The sequence below is a fragment of the Oryctolagus cuniculus genome, chromosome 3, assembly GCF_964237555.1.
Source record: "Oryctolagus cuniculus chromosome 3, mOryCun1.1, whole genome shotgun sequence".
Lineage (NCBI taxonomy): Eukaryota > Metazoa > Chordata > Mammalia > Lagomorpha > Leporidae > Oryctolagus > Oryctolagus cuniculus.
The window spans coordinates 42,608,143-42,627,885 of record NC_091434.1 but is presented as its reverse complement, the minus strand read 5'-3'; the positions used below and the strand labels follow the sequence as shown (position 1 = coordinate 42,627,885).

Here is a 19,743-nt window from a genome sequence, read left to right as displayed (position 1 = left end):
TATTAAGAAGCGTTTCTATCTACTAAATGTCTGCTATATGCCAGGCAATGAACTAGATGTGATGTATGTAAGATGACTAAATGTAGCCTCTATCTTAAAGAAATTTATGGTTTAATGGGGATGACAGACTAAGTTGACGGATTATTTCAATATGGTTTGGTAGCTGCTAAGAATGAATTATGCATAGGATGCTAAAGGAACCCAAGAAGAGGCCTCTAACTCAGTATGGAGGATGACATCTGAGCTGTCTTCAAGGATGAATATGTGTAAACTGGATAAAGAAAGATGGGGAGCCAGTGTTGTGTAGAAGATCCAGCTCCCTGCTAATGGCCTGGGAAAGCAGCTGAGGGCAGCCAAGTGATGGGGCCCTGCACCCACGTGGGAGACACAGAAGAAGCTCCAGTCTCCTGGTTTCAGCCTGGACCAGCCTTAGCTATTGTGGACATTTGGGAAGTGAGCTAGTGGATGGAAGATCTCTCTCTCTCTCTCTCTCTGTGTATGTGTGTGTCTCTCTATTTCTACTCTGCCCTTCAAATAAATAAATAAATCATAGACACACACACACATACACACACACACACATGTGGGGAGGGGGCATATGCCAGGAGGAGAGAAAAGCCTAAGCAAAATAACGGAATCATAAAGCAGTATGGCACAAATCAGGACTATGAAGCATTGAGAATTACAGGGGTATAAATTGTGAAAAACAATGACCACCACCACAACAATCAAATCCTTTCAAGCTGTAAGGGAGGCAAGGGCTAAGCTGTAATGGGCTTTTCAGGCCACACAAGGGGGATTTGGATTTTTTTAGGCAACAAAGGGGAGTCAAATAATCAGATGGGGAGTATGAAGCAGGCAAGTACCATCAGTTTGTAGACTGGAGGTTGCTCGAGGCAAGAAGGGAGGGAGATCAGTCAGGAGGGTAATGTCCAGTTGACAGCTGGCGACTGATTGAATGAACAAATGTGGTGGTGTGTCAGTAGGTCTTTAATGAATTTCTTTTACTATTAGTAAATAAACCAAAGATTCCTTAAGTTTACAATTAAGCAATCACACAATTTTCTCTCTAAAATTCCAACAAAATGAAATTTTATTTGAACCTCAGTGATAGCTCAAAAACACTTTCATTTATCAATACGCAACATTCCTGCTATTTTAACAATGATTGTCAACTCTCTATAATCTGGGGGGCTAGTATCCAGATTCAACTAGTTGGGCATAAGAAATGCTGGAAGCATAGCCCTGACTGTTAATGAACAACTTAATACATTATCCCTCTTAGTAGTTTTTTTGTCTGTTCTACTTAATATGACTGGTTTAATTCTGTAATTAATACACAGTTATTCTTAAGTGTTGAAATGTAACTGAAATGTGATCCCTGTTAAACATAAGAGTAGGAATAAGAGAGGGAAGAGATATATAATTTGGGACATGCTCAAGCTGACTTGCCCCAAATGGTAGAGTTAGAAACATACCAGGGGACTCCAATTTAATCCCATCAAGGTGGCATGTACCAATGCCATCTCACTAGTCCAAGTGATCAATTTCAGTTCACAATTGATCATAATGAAAGGACTAAGAGTCAAAGGGAGCACATAAGCAAGTCTAGTACCTGCTAACACTAACCGATAGAATAAATAAAGGGGAGAGTGATCCAACATGGGAAGTGAGATACTCAGCAGACTCATAGAATGGCAGATGTCCTAAATAGCACTCTGGCCTCAGAATCAGCCCTAAAGGCATTCGGATCTGGCTGAAAAGCCCATGAGAGTATTTCAGGCATGGAAAGCCAAGACACTCTGGCAAAAGATCTCTGTGAGTGAGATCTCAGTGGAAAGAACAGGTCTTCAAAGAAGGAGGTACCTTTCTCTGAAGGGAGGAGAGAACCTCCACTTTGACTATGACCTTGTCTAAACAAGATAAGAGTCGGAGAACTCAAGGGGCTTCCATAGCCTTGGAAACTCATGACTGGAGCATAGGGGGATTGCTGATGCCATAGACAGGAGTGTCAATTGGTAAAGTCAACAACAGGAGTCACTGTGCACTTACTCCTCATGTAGGATCTCTGTCCTTAATGTGCTGTGCATTGAGATTTAATGCTATAACGAGTACTCAAACAATATATTTCACTTTGTGTTTCTATGGGGGTGCAAACTGTTGAAATCTTTACTTAATGCATACTAAACTGATCCTCTGAAAAAAAAAAAAAAAAAAAAAAAAAAAAAGAAAGAAAGAAAAGAAAAGAAACTATCAACTCCCAACTTGACTCTCACTGGGATTAAACATGACAATAGGTCTGATCTGATTTCATCATCATTAAAAAAATCATCTATTATTTTTCACTTTATGTTTCTGTGTGGGAGCAAACTGTTGAAATCCTTACTTAATGTATACTAAGCTGATCTTCTGTATATTAAGATAATCGAAAATGAATCTTGATGTGAATGGAAGGGGAGAGGGAGTGGGAAAGAGGAGGGTTGTGGGTGGGAGGGACGGTATGGTGGGGAAGCCATAGTAATCCATTATTCGTACTTTGGAAACTTATATTCATTAAATAAAAGTTAAAAAAAAATTAAAAAAAAAAAAGAAATGCTGGAAAAAATTGCATCTATATTGAACATGTACAGACTTTTTATTATACCCTAAATAATACCATATAACAACTATTTACTTAGCATTACATTATATTGGTATTATAAGTAATCTTGTGATGATATAAAATATAGGGGAGGACGTTCATAGGTTATATGCAAATGGCATCATATTTTATTATAATGCCCTTGAACATCTGTGGGTTTTGGTCTCCTCATAAGTCCTGGAACCAATACCTTGCCTATAATTAGGGATGCTTATAGTTGGAATTTAACTGTATTAAATGTAATATTTAACAAGTAACATGAGTTATTTTCAAATTTTTACTGTGGGGCTGGTGCTGTGGTGCAGCAGGTTAAAGCCTCAGCCTGCAGCACCGGCACCCCATATGGGTGCCAGTTTGAGTCCCAGCTGCTCCTCTTCCAATCCAGCTCTCTGCTTGGCCTGGGAAAGCAGTAGAAGATGGCTCAAGTCCTTGGGCCCCTGCACCCGCTTGGGAGACCTGAAAGAAGTTTCTGGCTCCTGGCTTTGGATCAGCTCAGCTCTGGTCGTTGAAATCATTTGGGGAGTGTATCAGCAGAATGGAAGACCTCTCTCTCTGGCTCTACTTCTATCTGTAACTCTGTCTTTCAAATAATTAAAGTAATTCTTCAAAAAACAAAAACAAAAACAAATTTTTACTGTGAAGGTTTTTGTAAATATTACCTCTGCCTCACTTTGAATAATTTCCTAAATACTTAGATTTTACTTAATAAATGGTCAAATAACTTACAAACAAGGAAATCAGAAAGTAATAACCACAGAAAATTCATTCTATTGACTAAACAATGTATTTGTATTACTTATATAAGCACGCGATTTACCATAAAACTGTGGTATAAAACTATGAGGTATTGCCTCATAGATTTTAAGCTTGTCAATTTTCATTACATATTTTGCCCCATACTTCTTTAATGATTATACTTTAAAAAAAAAAAGATTTATTTATTTAAAAAGGAGAGAAAAAGAAATCTTCCATTCACTAGTTCACTCCCAAGTTGCCTGCCAACATCCAGGGGCTGGTCAAGCTGAACCCATGAGCCAGGAACCCCATCTGTCTCCCATGTGGATGGCAGAAATCCAAGTACCTGGATCATCACCTGCTGCCTCCCAGGATATGAGGTATCAGAAAGTTAGATTGGAAGTGGAGGTGGAACATTATCCTAGGAACCCGGACATGGGATGAGAGTATCCAAAGCAGAGGCAACCCACTCCATACTTTTATGCAAACATCCTCATTCAAAACTTTTCTGCTTCTCCACTTTGTCCTTAAGAATAATTTATACTTCTTCAATAGCATATTTCTCTTTTGGAGCAAATACTGTTTTTTTTTTCAGATTTTAAAAAAATAAATTTTAGAGTAGATTTAGGTTCATAACACAACTGAGCAAAAAGTACAGAGATTTTCCATATACTCCATGTTTCCACTCATGCAAGCCTCTTCTGTTAACAACATCCCCTACCAGAGTGCTGCATTTATTACAATTGATGAATCTACACTGAACCATCACTATCACCTAAAGTCCACAGTTTACATTAGGGTTCACTCTTGGTATTGTACATTCCATAAGTTTTTCAATAACATGTGTATAGCATTAAAGTATCACACAGATCAGGTTCACTGCCCTAAAATTCTTCTATCGCTTGCCCATTTGTCTCTCCCTTGCTTTATATTTATTCTGATCCATCTGGTAATTGAAGTCTAAAGGATAAGACATGAATCTAAGTCAATTCTCTTCACTCTTATATCCAAGCATTACAACCATGGTTATCTGCATAGAGAATTTTTTAAACCAATGATATTTTACCATGCTGTCACATATTGGGTACTTAGAGTAATTAGAATAAATTTTTGGAAAAATGTTTTCTAACATTACTTCCTCTTTCTGTAATGAATTATGAGTATATTGTTGCTAGTGATAGATTTCAAGGATAGCTTTCAATTCTCTACTCTAATTAGGGTTTCCCCTAGTACAAGCTTGCTATGTGGTTAGATATCATGCAAATGTAGTATCAATTCTTATCTACACTCCAGTATGGGTTCCCTTAGGCCTGGAATGAACTAATGAACTTTATGAAAATGTTCTCCACACTGGATCTCCATGTGCAGAAGTATGAAGCAAGACCCTTACCTTACACCTTACACAAAAATCCACTCAAAATGGATCAAAGATTTAAATCTATGAACTGATATCATCAAATTACTAGAGAACATTGGGGAAACTCTGCAAGGCATTAGCATAGGCAAAGAGTTCTTGGAAAAGACTCAAGAAGCACAAGCAATCAAAGCCAAAATTGACAAATGGTATTATATCAAGCTGAGAACCTTCTGCACTGTAAAAGAAACACTCAGAAAAGTGAAGAGGCAACCAATAGAACAGGAGAAAATATTTACAAACTATGCAACTGATACATGATTAATATCCAGAATCTCTAAAAAGTCAAGAAATTCAACAACAAAACAAAAAATCTAGTTAAGAAATGGGCAAAGGACTTGAACAGACATTTTTCTTTCTTTCTTTTTTTTTTTCCTAAAGAAAGCTTTTATTTAATAGGTACAAATTTCATAAGTACAACTTTAGGAATATAGTGATTCTTCCCACCATACCCACCCTTCCACCCCTACTCCACCCCATTTCCTCCTCCTTTTCTCATTCCCAGTCTCATTCTCCATTAAGATTAATTTTTAATTAACTTAATATACAGAAGACCAACTCTATACTAAGTAAAGATTTCAACAGTTTGTACTCACACACAGACACACACACACACACACACACACATACACACACACATTACACACGAACTGTTTGAGAACAAGTTTTACAGTTAATTCTCATAATACAACTCATTGAGGCCCGAGGTCCTGCATGAGAAGTAAGTGCACAGTGACTTCTGTTGTTAATTTAACAATTAAACAGCATTTTATAAGAGAGAAAATTCAAATGGCTAACACACAAGTGAAAAAATGCTCAGAATCACCAGCCATCAGGGAAATGCAAATCAAAACCACAATGAGGTTTCGCCTCACCCCAGTTAGTATGACTCTCATACAGAAATCAATAAACAACAAATGCTGGTGAGGATACAGGGAAAAAGGTACCCTAATCCATTGTTAGTGGGAATGTAAAGTGGTCCAGCCCTTGTGGAAGACAGTATGGGGAGATATCTCAGAAATGTGAGTATACACCTAGCATGTGCTCCAGCCATCCCACTTCTGGGAATTTACCCAAATCAAACTAAATCAGCATCTGAGTTATCTGTACTCCCATGTTCATTATAGCTCAATTCACAATAGCTAAGATGGAATCAACCCAGATGTCCATCAATTTATGACTGGATAAAGAAATTATGGCATATATACACTATGGAGTACTACCTAGCTGTAAAAAAAAAATGAAATCCTGTCTTTTGAAACAAAATTAATGCAACTGGAAACCATTATACTTAGTGAAATAAACCAGTTCCAAAAGACAGATATCATGTTTTCCCTGATCTGGGGTATCTAATAGAGTACCTAAAATGTAATGTATTGGAGTGAAATGGACATTTTGTGATTTGATGACTGATGACTGTTTACAGTCCTTGTCTCTTCTGTTAAGGAACAATGTTTCTTTCTTCATAATATTTGTTGAACTGAAAATAGATATTTGCAAAAATTAAGAGTAAGGAAAGAAAAGAGTGGAAATAGGAGAGGGAGGAGGAAGAGGAATTGGAATGTGGTGGGAAGTATCACTATGTTCCTAATCTGTGTATATGAAACACATGAAACTTGTATAATTTAAATAAAATTAAAAAAGAGAAAATGTTCTCCATAATTGGCAGCAAAGTATTCTGGTAGTTAATAGACAAGTTTGGATTACCCTAGTTCACCAAAGTGTTAGAGCATCTAAGAGATAATTCTATATCATCCAATCTATTCCCCACAGATGAAAGTTTTGGGTTAAAAGTAACCTTTAAATCCAATCTATTTTATGTGGTCATACTCATAGAGGTAAGTTCAACAATAATCAGGGCCAGCACTGTAGCATAGAGCGTAAAGCCACTGCCTGCAGTGCTGGCATCCCATATTAGACCCGGTTTGTAGCCTGGCTACTCCACTTCAGATTTGGCTCTCTGCTATGGCCTGGGAAAGCAGTAGATTGCCCAAGTCCTTAGGACTCTGCGCCTGTGTGGAAGACCCATAAGAAGCTCCAGGCTCCTGGCTTTGGATTGGCCCAGCTCTGACCATTGCAGCCATTTGGGGAATGAACCAGCAGATGGAAGACTTCTCTCTCTCTCTCTCTCTCTCTCTCTCTCTGCCTTTCTACAACTCTGACTTTCAAATAAATAAAAATTTTTTTAAAGAAAGATAACTAAGAGCTGTGAAACCATTATCTACAGTCAGGGAACTATAGAAAAAAATAATTCAAGAAATCCTTCTACTATTTATGCAAAGCACCATAAGGCCACAAAGATGGAAAAGCCACATGTTATGATCCCTAGAATTCATAAGCTAGTAGAGCAACATTGAGTTTTTTTTTTTTTAAGATTTATTTATGGCCAGCGCCATGGCTCAATAGGCTAATCCTCTGCCTGCGGTGCCGGCAACCTGGGTTCTAGTCCCGGTCGGGGCGCCAGTTCTGTCCTGGTTGCTCCTCTTCCAGTCCAGCTCTCTGCTGTGGCCCGGGGGGCTATTTATTATTTATTTATTTGAAAGTCAGAATTATACACAGAGAGAGGAGAGGCAGAGAGAGAGAAGTCTTCCATCCGATGGTTTACTCCCCAATTGGCTGCAACGGCCGGAGCTGCGCTGATCCGAAGCCAGGAGCCAGGAGCTTCTTCCAGGTCTCCCATGTGGGTGCAGGGGCCCAAGGACTTGGGCCATCTTCTACTGCTATCCCAGGCCATAGCAGAGAGCTGGATCAGAAGAGGAGCATCCGGGACTAGAACCAGCGCCCATATGGGATGCCGGCGCTTCAGGCTGGGGCCTTAACCCGCTGTGCCATAGTGCCGGCCCCAAACACTGAGTTTTAATTACTTAATCTGCTGCTAGTTTCATAATGAGTCAAATTTCCCAAGAAGTTAATGGATTTTTAAAAGCAGTACCAATTGAAAAAGTCTTTCTCTAATGGTTAGAAATCCTACATTTATCACATACTTAATAGTTACATAGAGTGAAATTTGCATTTTGTTTATTTTGTTCTATAATCTTACTTGTCTGCACCACACATTTAAAAACTTTTAGGGCTTTATAATTTTTCAAGGTACAGCAGTTAAATATTTTTTAAAAAGATTTATTTATTCTACTTAAAAGAGTTACAGAGAGGAACAGGTAGAGAGAGAGATAGAGAGAGAGAGAGAGAGAAAGTCTTCCATCCATTGGTTCACTCCCTAAATGGCAACAATGGCTGGGGCTGGGCTGATCTGAAACCAGGAGCCAGGAGCTTCTTCTGGGTTTCCCACATAGTGCAGGGGTCCAAGGACTTGGGCCATCTTCTACTGCTTTCCCAGGCCATAGCAGAGAGCTGGATTGGAAGTGGAGCAGCTGGGATTCAAACAGTTGCCAATATGGGACACTGGCACTGCAATTGGCAGTTTTACTCGCTGTGCCACAGCACTGGCTCCACAAAATTCTTGTTTAAAAACATTTTTGACTGTTCTTAGTTGTTTATTTTTCTAGATCACTGGTTTTCAAACTATGCATGGCAGAGCTCTTTGGTTTCAAAGGTGCCAGTTTCTATGAAGACAGGGGTTGTGATCATGAATGGAGGCCGAATAGGCAGGGCTGTTCCACTCTTTGTTCAAACACAAAAGTTTAACTTTTACCAGTTTCATAGACCTGTAACAATTAAAAACACCATGATTTTCAGAAACTAATACCATTTACTTTGTAAACCATGCAGTTTCTGTGAATAAATCTATTGAAATATTAAGTAAGTTATATATGTAGAAAATTATAAAATGTTACTGAGCAACATTACAGAGGAGTTAAGTAAATGAAGAGATACTCATGGTCATTTTAAATAAAACTCAGTATTGTAAATATGTCAACCTCTCCCAGCTCTTGACATTTGTCATTTAACTACAGATTTAATGTAATGGTAACCAGCACTCCAATAGGTCTTTTACCTAGAATTTGCCAAATAACATTTATGTTGAAGATAAACAGGCTAAGAGTTGCTAAAATTCTTCTGAGGAAAAAGTAAGGAGAAATTAGTTATCTGTATATTAAGACAGCATAAGGCTACAATAATTAAAACTTTTAGTAAGGCATAGACAAATTATCCAATTCAACAGAATAAAGAGCCTAGAAACAAACTTGGTGTATGGAAATTTACTATCTGACAGAGGTGGCATAGCAGATTAGTGGAAAAATGGAACTTGGATAATTGGTTATTAATATGGGGAAAACATTAGATCCTTGTGTCATACAATACACAAAATTTCAATCCAACATAAAAAAGTTAAATATGAAAAGCAAGATTTTTATTTTTATATTAACACATGACTAAATATTTACTCTGGCCTCAGATCACAAGAACATTTCTTAAGGTGAAAATGACAATTATGAAATAAATTTTGATAAATTCTCCTATATCAAAATTAAGAACTTCTATTCATTAAGACTCTGGTGTGAAAAAGCAAAATACAGAGGGCCCAGTGGGTTAAGCTGTGGCCTGCAGCACTGACATCCCATATGGGTGTTGGTTTGAGTCCCAGCTGCTCCAGTCTGGTCCAGCTCCCTGCTAATGTGCCTGGGAAAGCAGCAGAAGATGGCCCATGTCCTTGGGCCCTTGCACCCATGTGGGAAACAAGGAAAAAGTTCCTGGCTTTGGCCTGGCCTGGTCTATCCCCAGTCATTGCAGCTTTTTGAGGAATAAACCATCAGATGGAAGATCTCTTTCTCTGCCTCTCCTTCTCTCTCTGTAACTCTTTCAAATGAATAGATAAATCTTAAAAAAAAAACCTCAAAAAACGAAATACAATTTGGAATATGAAAATTACAAAATATTGACCAATAAAGGAATAGCATAAAAACATATAAAGAATTGCAAATAAAGAAAAAGACAAGCTAATAGAAAAACAGACACAAAATATAAACAGGCAAAGAAACATACATGGTTCATAAATACATGAAGAGATGCTAAGCTTCACTTGTATTTGTAGAAATGCAAATCAAGACAGGTCAGAATTCCCACAGATTTACTTCTAAGGGTAAAGTTAAAGACTTGTCATGGGACTCCAAATCCATTAAGTTTGGTGGTAAAAATGCCATCTTAATTGTTAAAGTGATCACATTCAGTGTTAAAGTGAACATATAGATAGGATTGTTAAAGTGATCATATAAATAAGATCAAGTGTTTGGTAATAATAATGGATAGAATTAAAAAGGATAGAATGTTTCAACATGGGAAGCAGTCCACACAACAGTCTCACAGAATGACAACTGCTTTAAGTAACACTGACCTCAGAATCAGCCCTTAAGGCTTCCTGGTATAGCTGAAAAGCCCATGAGAGCATTTCAGGCATGGAAAGTCAAGACACTGGCAAAAAATGTTCTACATGAAGGATCTCTGTGAGTGAGACTCCAGTGGAAGGATGTGGAAGGCCATCAAAGAAGGATGTACTTTTCTCTAAAGGGAGGAGAGAACTTCAACTTTGCTCATGGCCTTGTCCAAATACTGACAGAGTTTGTAGACTGGAAAGGTTTCAATAGCCTAGGCAGCTCATGTCAAGAGCCTTGGGTAGTCACTGACGTCATATATAAGAGTGTTAATTGTTAAACTAATAACAGGAGTCACTGTGCACTAACTCCCCATGTAGGATCTCTGTCCTCAATGAGTTGTATTTTGAGAGTTAACTGTAAAACTAGTTTTTAAACAGTTTGTGTGTGTGTGTGTTCATGTTGTTGAAATCTTTACTTAGTATAGAGTTGGTCTTCTTTGTACAAAGTTAATTGAAAATGAACCTTAATGGAGAATGGGACTGGGAAGGGGAGAGGGAGGAGGAGGAGGAGTGGTGGAGTGTGGGTGAGAAGAATAACTATATTCCTAAAGTTGTACTTATGAAATTTGTATTCCTTAAAAAATAAATTAAAAAAGGTAATTAAGTTTCTAAAAAAACAAAATAAACAAACAAAAGACAGGTCACAGTGAGATAACACTTAAAATTGTGATAAAATATACATAATACAAAATTTACCATTTTCAGTATTTTAAAGTGTACAATTCAGTGCCTAGTAGACCCACAGCGCTCTACTATGATGATCATATCTAGCTTCACCCGCCATGCCACAGCGCTGGCCCTCAGCATAACATTTTAAAGGTCTACCCACTTAGAACGTATTATGGCTTTTAATTTCTTTTTATGGCAGAATAATATTCCATTGCTTATTGAGTCATCAGGTAATGGACTTCTGAGTTCCTTCTACTTTTTTTTAAAGTTTTATTTATTTATTTATTTGAAAGTCAGAGTTACACAGAGAGAGGAGAGGCAGAGAAAGAGAGAGTTCTACTTTTTAGCTATTGTGAATCGTACTGCAATGGACTTTAGTGATATAACACTTTGCAGGCATTTGGCAGAAATTAGACAAATGATACCTAACATTGAAGAAAGCTTTTTAAGGGAATGTTGCTGATGTGAGCATAAACTTGTTTAATCATGTTAAAACAAATCTTGGCATTATCTTGTGAAATCGAGCATTCATACACTCTGATCTAGCAATTTCACTCCTAGGTATATACTCAAGAGGAGCTTTAGCATATAGGTATTAGGAAACATATATAAGAAAGTTTCTCCTATGAGCAAAAAACTTGAATTGCTCACGTGTGTACCAGCAGACATTTCTTTCAGGGAGTTCTGTTCAAGTGAGTTCTGCTCTAACTGGAAGGAAACAATTGGAGCAGTAATGGTAGGTGAACTTGATTTTTTATTTTTTGGTTGGAAGGAAAAAATAGTATGCTTATATGCTGAAGCACTGATTCAGTGGACGTGATGGTGGGAAGTGAGAATTTCTAGAGAATTTGATTCCTCTCTTAATCTCAGTTTGTATACTATTTCTGGAGGGGGCTGTACATACCAGTTTTAAGTTTTACCTATCCTTCACTTGCCCTCTTAAGCTGCTATATCAACTACAAGTGAATATCCAAAGGACATTTGTTTCACTTCTCTGTCTCCTACAGAGAATTTGATTTGTCCACATTCCTTTTCTCCACAGAAATCAGATCCAATTTACAGATGCTTTATGCCTTCATTCAGATTATCATGCAACAATCAAAACAAATAAACTTACATACCACAACATGGATGAATCTTAGTAACAAAATGTTGAATGAAAAAGGCAAAGGGAAGACTACATGTTAAAATGCAACTAAAATTAAACAGTTTGTATTTGAGACATACTACTCTATATGTGGTAACATGAATGCAAAAAAATTCAGGACAATGATTATTCCTGGGAGGAAGACAGGAGGACGAGAACACTAGCACACAGATCTAAAGCACTGGTAATCTCTGAGATCTGTGATTCTCAAATTTTAGTGTGCATCAGAATCACCTGGATAACTCTTTATTAAAACCTGAACTATTGGGACTCACCTCTAGAGGTTCTGATTCAGTAGGAAAGGCACTGGGCCTGAGAATATGCATTTCTAATCAAGTTCTAGCTGCTGGTTCTGCTGTTGGAGAACCACTTTCAGCTCTTAGGTTGGTTTGTGGGGTCACAGATGTTCCATTCTATTTTGTTAGTGCACATCCTATTGTTTTTAAACTTAAAAATTACAATCACATACCATATTGAGAGTGTTATGAACTATGGATTAATATTAATCCAATTCTGGACTCCTGAGTCTAGTCTCAGAAGACTTAAAATTTCCTTACTAAAAGCAAACCTGGAAATCACTGTGCTAGAAGGGCTTTAAGACTTTAAAAGAAAATTAACTATTTTTAAGAAATAAATTTCAAAATTAATTCTTACTAATGTACACAGCAATATATTGCATGTCACCTCCGCAGTTCCCAATAATCTTTGGTAAGGACTTGGCGCACCACAGATCCACCACTTTTATTGAGTCAACAAAAACTGATTAAAGATTTCCCCTTTTTCAGTTCTTATCCTTTAAGTGTTCTGGGGAATTATTTTTCTTTTCTTTCTTCCTTCCCCTCTCCCAGACTTACTTAGGTTCTGAGATGAAATTTACATGCAGACTAAGGCATAGGTGGAGGTCATTCTCTGTCCTGCAGTATGCCAGCCTGTGACAGGGGTTTTTAGAAATGCCTGAATATGTGAGATTTTTGCCACAAGCAGCTCAGCCTAGAAGGGGAAACAGATGCATAAATATAAGATCTCAACTCAAAGCACGAAACTCAGGATGTCACAAAAAAGTGACCTTGTTTGACAACTTCATTAAACGCAGCTCTCTATAAGACTCCGTTGATAATCTCCCCACCCCCGGCCTTAAACGGGTGGAGGGAGAGGGCGCGGGGGCAGGCTGGTGCTCGCGGGCGGACTTCATTGGTCGTCCAACCGGAAGCAGCGGCGCGGCCGGCTGCGCATGCGCCCCTCACACGTGCTGCCCGGACACCGCCTCCGCCGATACGGGCCGGCCGGCACCATGCTGCGGGTTTGTGTCCGGCCGTTAGGACGCCTGGGGACCTTTAAGGTTTGTTTCCAGGGGTACGTTGGCCCACGCCACTATAGTTCGAGCTCTTTTAGCGGCAGCGACGATTCTCGCGACGCGCGCGCCTACTTCACCACACCCATTTTCTACGTGAACGCGGCGCCGCACATAGGACACCTGTACTCGGCGCTACTGGCGGACGCCCTGTGCCGCCACCGTCGCCTCCGAGTTCCCAGCGCCACCGCCACGCGACTCTCCACCGGTACCGACGAGCACGGCCTGAAGATTCAGCAGGCGGCTGCCACGGCGGGCCTGGCCCCAATTGAGCTGTGCGACCGAGTCTCTTCCCAGTTCCAGCAGCTTTTCCAGGAGGCAGGGGTCTCATCGACCGACTTTATCCGCACCACGGAGGCCCGGCACCGGCTGGCTGTGCAGCACTTCTGGGAGGTGCTCAAGGCCCGGGGGCTGCTGTACAAGGGGCTCTATGAAGGCTGGTATTGCGCCTCGGACGAGTGCTTTCTGCCTGAGGCCAAGGTCACCCGGCAGCCAGGCCCGTCTGGGGAGTCCTGTCCTGTATCTCTAGAGAGCGGGCATCCAGTTTCTTGGACCAAGGAAGAAAACTACATTTTTAGGCTTTCCCAGTTCCAGGAGCCGCTCCGACAGTGGCTGCGGGGCAACCCTCAGACCATCACCCCGGAGCCATTCTATCACGCAGTCCTTCAGTGGCTGGAGGAGGAGCTGCCAGATCTGTCGGTGTCTCGCAGGAGTAGCCACTTGCATTGGGGCATTCCGGTGCCCGGGGACGACTCGCAGACCATCTACGTATGGCTGGATGCCCTGGTCAACTACCTCACTGTAATTGGCTACCCAAATGATGAGTTCAAATCTTGGTGGCCGGCTACCTCTCACATCATAGGTAAGGACATTCTCAAATTCCACGCCATTTATTGGCCTGCCCTCCTCTTAGGGGCTGGATTGAGCCCACCACACCGCATCTGTGTCCACTCTCATTGGACAGTCTGTGGCCAAAAGATGTCCAAGAGCTTGGGCAACGTGGTGGATCCCAGGACTTGCCTTGAACACTATACTGTGGATGGCTTCCGCTACTTTCTTCTTCGGCAGGGCGTTCCCAACTGGGACTGTGACTATTATGATGAAAAGGTTGTTAAGTTACTGGATTCTGAGCTGGCAGATGCCTTGGGAGGTCTCTTGAACCGATGCACTGCCAACAGAATAAATCCTTCTGGGACCTACCCAGCTTTTTGTACCACCTGCTTCCCCAGTGAACCAGGGTTGATGGGGCCATCAGTTCGTGCTCGAGCAGAGGACTACGCTCTGGTGAGAGCAGTGGCCACTTTGCCCAAGCAGGTAGCAGACCACTTTGATAATTTTCAGATCTATAAGGCTCTGGAGGCAGTGTCTAGTTGTGTCCGGCAAACTAATGGTTTTGTCCAAAGACATGCGCCCTGGAAGTTGAACTGGGAGAATCCAGCGGATGCCCCCTGGCTAGGTACTGTGCTTCATGTGGCCTTGGAATGTTTGCGAGTCTTTGGAACTTTGCTTCAGCCTGTCACCCCAAACCTAGCTGATAAGCTGCTGTCTAGGCTGGGGGTTTCTGCCACAGAGAGAAGCCTTGGAAAGCTCCGTTTCTTGCCTCGATTTTATGGACATCCCTGCCCTTTTGAGGGCAGGAGGCTGGGACCTGAAACTGGGCTTTTGTTTCCAAGACTGGACCAGTCCCGGGGTTGGCTGGTGAAAGCCCACAGGACCTAGAAACTCTGTTCTTAGTGGTTTGTGGTAAAAAAGCAAATAGATTACTTTTCATTTTCAGGAAAGTTATACCAGTGTTTTCTAAAGTGTTGCATCATATGAGCCCATAAGTGGTGGTGTCCCTGTGTAGGTTTGTAGCCTTTCAGATTCCTATCCCGTTGTTCATTCCTCTGTACTGGTTAACCACTGTTCTTTGCACACTAGTGTCTAACATGTCTCAGATGGGTACAAAACAATATTGCTGATACTGTTTATTCTCATTGTGACTCCTTCCAAACTAGAGTTATTTGCTTAAACTACCTCTCATGGCTTCTGCCTCTCATGCTAATTATAATTAGTATATGTAGTGACTCCTTTTATTAAAAGTAGGGTTTGGTGGTCTCCAACCTCATCTTTTATTGTTAGATATTTTTGGTCGCCTGTTAAAAAAATTAAACTCTCAAAAATGGTGATCCAGAACATGATTTTTGTTTATATTCATCATTCTTAAATCTACAAGTAGGATTCTATACTTTTGTTAGGTAAAGTCTGATGGTGTTTTGTAACATTACCTTTCAGCCAGTAGATGGCTCTAGTCTCATTCAATTAAGATTGAACCGTCAGACAATTTAGAATAGTTTTCTGCTTTCTAGTTTTGGAGATCTTTGAATTTTGATTGTCTTTCTTAAAATAAGGGATAACTGCTTACAACCACTGCTGTTTTAACAGAAAGCAATAAAAACTATCTCAGTTTTTTTTTCAGACTACTGCAAATAATATTTACTCTGTTAAATGTTTAAGCTAGTAGGTATCAAGTTGTTTATATGATAAACTGTAAAGCTCTCGAAGTACGTGGTAACAAATTTTAAACTTTAATGTTAGATTATAGGTATAATGTAAATAATACAATGATATAGGTATAATGTAAATAAAAATATCAATGGGGAATATTTTGTTTTTTAATACACCTGTTATCCACAAACAATTTACCTCATGTAACTTTTTTGGTCTGTTAGGATCTATGATACAATACAGAGATTGTGTAATAGTTATTATAGATGTTAATATGTTTATGTTTACTTTCAAATAATTTTTTGCTGATTATTTTGCTCTTTTAACTTAATAAAGTTTAAAAGTTTGTAAGTACCTTATTCAGGTCTGTTCTGTTGCACTTGTTGAAGGTGACGGTGAAGAGAGGAATTGATCCAAGAAACTCAAACTGGATTTAGGGATCTCGCCAAGGCTCCATAAGGAAACACCAGAGATGTTAACAACTTATAAAAGGCCTACAACATAGTAAGCCAGTGTTATAGGTGATTGGACTGCTAGGCCAAAGTTTGAGAACCTATTTTAAGTATGGTAGCAAGCAAAGAGGGCTCACCATGAAGTAAACTATTATGCTGATAGTCTCCCCAGATTTATTCTAGGTGCCACCATTTGACTTCTGTTTATTAATCAGCAAGGTGAGGAGTTTCCAGTTGCTTGGAAACATTGCTTGGAAAAGAATGCTTGACACTCTAAGGGTGGAACATCTGTTTCCACAAATGTTCCTTAAGAATTTGCTTATTCACAATTCTGGATATTTCATATAACATATTCTAGTGACCTAACTGGGATTCCTAGGCTGACCACTGTGGGATAGCATACTCCTAATAGTATCTCCTGGGCTGGATAGAGCAGAGGGTGGTCAAATATGGTATGTGTTCAGATTTAGAAAACTTGTGGGGTGATAGCTTCTGCTTTTGAAGTACCCTTATAATAGTTACAGTTCCTACCATGGATGGAACAGTATTTTCAACTTGAATTCTTTCCTGTTGGTTGTGCTGGACAATTCACTGGACCTTGGTTTGCTGGAAAGTCTGATTTTTGGGGCCAGCGCTGTGGTGCAGTGGGTTAATGCCCTGGCCTGAAGCCGGTTCTAGTCCTGGCTGCTCCTCTTCTGATCCAGCTCTCTGCTATGGCCTGGGAAAGCAGCAGAAGATGGCCACAAGTCCTTGGGCCCCTACACCCGCGTGGGAGACCCGGAAGAAGCTCCTGTCTTCAGATAGGCACAGCTCCGGCCGTTGTGGCCACTTGGGGAGTGAACCATTGGATGGAAGACCTCTCTCTCTACCTCTCCTCTCTCTGTGTTACTCTGATTTTCAAATAAATAAATAAATATTAAAAAAGAAAGTCTGATTTGTGCAGGCACTTACTGGCTATCAGCATATTTGTAGTTCCAGAAGGTACAAGAAAACAGGGTACCAGTTTAGAGAAGGTGTATTTATTACAAAATACAGGATATTTTTTGGGTGGTTGAGCATGGTAAATTGGATCTGACTTTTGTGGTGAAACGTAAGACGAATCAGATTCTCTGTAGAAGGCATAATAGGTAAAGCAAATATTTTTTGGGTACTTGCTTGATAGTTTGATATATTCCATCCGTTTAAGAATGGCAAATGGAGAGGTGAAATTTAAAATTGGAGGGCATGTACTTCCAACAGGGGGCATCCTAGCCACTTCTGGCAGAATATGATAGCTTGTAGAGCTCTAAGACTCCCCCTACTTCAGAAAAGTGTTCATGGGCTGTCACATTAGAAGAATTAAGAACAAGATGTTGGGCCTGATGCTGTGGCATAGTTGGGAAAGCCGCTGCCTGAAGTGCCAGCATCCCATATGGACACTGGTTCAAGTCCTGGTTGCTCCACTTCCAATCCAGCTCTCTGCTATGGCCTAGGAAAGCAGTAGAAGATGGCCCAAGTCCTTCTGTCCTAGCACCTACGTGGGAGACCTGGAAAAGCTCCTGACTCCATTTGGAGAGTGAACCAGCAGATGGAAGACCTCTCTTTCTCTAACTCTGCCTCTCAAATAAATAAATAAAACTTTTTTTTTTTTAAAAGATGTCAGCTCAGTAGACTATAGTCTTACCTATTAAGTACCTATAAGAAGTAGCAGTCCATGTATATTTTAAGTAGCACCATTGTATACCAGAGGACTATTTCACAAATGAAGTAATAGATTAGGTACCTCAAGTTAGAAAACCTGTGGCTGTAGGGAGGAGCAAGAAATAGACAAAATCTTTGATTTAACCGAAACCTTAGTTATTCTGGAAGGAGACTTGAACATCTTTTTTTTCCTGAGGATGTGTGGACTTTGTGGGGGCTATGAAGAGCTTAAGAAACTGGATATAAAGTTTTTGCCAGAGTGCTTCAGAAAGCCCTAGGCTGGAAGATAGGCCCCAGGGCACAGGCCTTTCATTTTTTGCAAGGTTGTACTTGTGATTGTGATATAACTGTAGATCATGGAAGTTCTGAAAGTGAAGTGAAGCTAGTTATCTGATCAGGTTGCAGGCCTCTAACAAGAATTGTTGAGTAGTAGCTAGTGACAGTTTTAAGCATTCAATAGATTCCTTTGGGTGTTATGGTAGGGATGGTTTTATGGATCTCTGTCTGCCCCACTTCTACCAAGTATGTAGTGACAGTGTTGGCTTGCATTCATGTAACACTGGATTTATGGAGAAGGCATAGCCTCCTGGCTAAGGCTTAGTTCATAAAGCCGCTGCATGATAATCTGTAATTACCCACTGGAGGCAATGTCCTGTTATCATAATTCTGTCAGACATAGAACAACTGTTCTTACTGGTGAGGTTATAGGGTGCTGTAAACCTTGGTGAATTCTTGCCTTGTGTTTTGCTCCAGAGTGAACAGTAGTGCACCTAAAAGAGTGTAGACATATTGACAGTCATATGTCCATTTTTGCAGCAAAAGTTTAGGAATTTAGAGTCTGGACAGGGATAGGCACAGGTTCTAGAAGAAACCCTTTGAATCTCCAGCAGAACTAAGTGTGAAATATGTCATTTCAGCACAACACAACTGGCCCTACTTTCTTGTAGGAGCTTTGGATACAATTGGTTAACTCTCACCAAGAGGAACACACCAAAATTGGAGGTTATTATTATAAGTGTCAAAACAGTAACAATAATTAAAGTTAATTAGTGTGGATTGTAATCTCTCAAGAAGAGTGTCTTCCTCTTTCTAGACACAGCATAGGAGAAGCCCAGCTGAAGCTGTTATTCTGTATCACCAATAACTACTTTCAGCAGAGAAGGGACTAACTAATTAGAGATGAAATTGACTTCTTTGAATAGTTTTTAAGTAGTCTCTGGTTACCCAGAATAGATCTCCTGAATTAAGGTGGTAACTATCTAAGCCGGAACAGTTGATCACATGTAAACACTATTTTTAGAACTGTATTACATTAGTTTCTACTTACATTTCCATGGTTAGGGAAAGGAAATGAAGAGCCCTACACACCAAGAGAATTTTTCTATGGCCCTGACAACTAGAAATAATGTATTCTTTATTTTGCCTCTTCTTCTGAATAGCTACTGGGAGGTTTAGCCATACCTGGATCTTCACAAAGTAAGAGTATAATATGAAAGTTTCATTCTTGGCCATGAATTGAATGAATTTCAGCTTCTTTAGGCTTTGGCACAATTTACTCACCACGGATTTTCAAATGTACAGCTCCTCACTTAAGAACAGGATGGTGTGAGATGTCAGGATATTTCAGGAAACCAAGCCACCTGCAAGAAGACAATTATAGCTCCAAGGAGAGATGAGCCCTGCCCTTCAGTCATTAAGGATTTTTGGATGAAACATCTATCTTCAGGGAGCCTGGATGACTTACTGGGTAAGCCAGAGGGATAATGGTAGGAATAACCATGGAAATGGAGGATGCCACCTTTCTTGGTGTATGGAATGGGGGAAATGGGAACAAC

At 40.0% G+C, this 19,743-nt stretch overlaps 3 protein-coding genes and 1 long non-coding RNA gene across 9 annotated transcripts in view; 2 read left to right on the top strand and 2 right to left on the bottom strand.

Moving 5' to 3' along the window:
* Positions 1 to 16,265, bottom strand: part of RFTN2 (raftlin family member 2) — an 87,368-nt gene extending 71,103 nt beyond the window's left edge. Inside the window, exon 1 of one of the 4 annotated variants that reach the window (XM_051849318.2) lies at positions 16,132 to 16,265. The gene's annotated coding sequence lies outside the window, so the exon portion shown is untranslated. Of the gene's footprint in view, positions 1 to 12,792; positions 12,924 to 16,131 lie in introns of those variants that run through there. The other 3 variants (XM_051849321.2, XM_051849317.2, XM_051849320.2) reach the window with 3 other exon arrangements.
* Positions 1 to 19,743, top strand: part of LOC103348807 (uncharacterized) — a 92,127-nt gene that overhangs the window by 4,933 nt on the left and 67,451 nt on the right. For both annotated transcript variants that reach the window (XR_517110.4, XR_011387177.1), the window contains exon 3: positions 19,490 to 19,655. This is a non-coding gene — a long non-coding RNA (uncharacterized lncRNA). The remainder of the gene's footprint in view (positions 1 to 19,489; positions 19,656 to 19,743) is intronic.
* BOLL (boule homolog, RNA binding protein) overlaps positions 441 to 19,743 on the bottom strand; it is a 109,133-nt gene continuing 89,830 nt past the window's right edge. Inside the window, exons 11-13 of one of the 2 annotated variants that reach the window (XR_011387176.1) lie at positions 16,132 to 19,548; positions 12,793 to 12,928; positions 441 to 950 (exon numbers count right to left, since the gene is read on the bottom strand). Coding sequence is in view for 1 of the 2 variants with exons in the window: in XM_070070440.1 (XP_069926541.1) it covers positions 19,522 to 19,548 (27 nt within the window). In the remaining variant the exon portion in view is untranslated. Of the gene's footprint in view, positions 951 to 12,792; positions 12,929 to 16,131; positions 19,549 to 19,743 lie in introns of those variants that run through there. The other variant, XM_070070440.1, reaches the window with a different exon arrangement.
* MARS2 (methionyl-tRNA synthetase 2, mitochondrial) lies at positions 13,094 to 16,135 on the top strand. The gene has a single exon (XM_002712268.5). It carries the CDS (start codon positions 13,170 to 13,172, stop codon positions 15,006 to 15,008), a length of 1,839 nt encoding a protein of 612 aa, XP_002712314.1. The 5' UTR covers positions 13,094 to 13,169; the 3' UTR covers positions 15,009 to 16,135.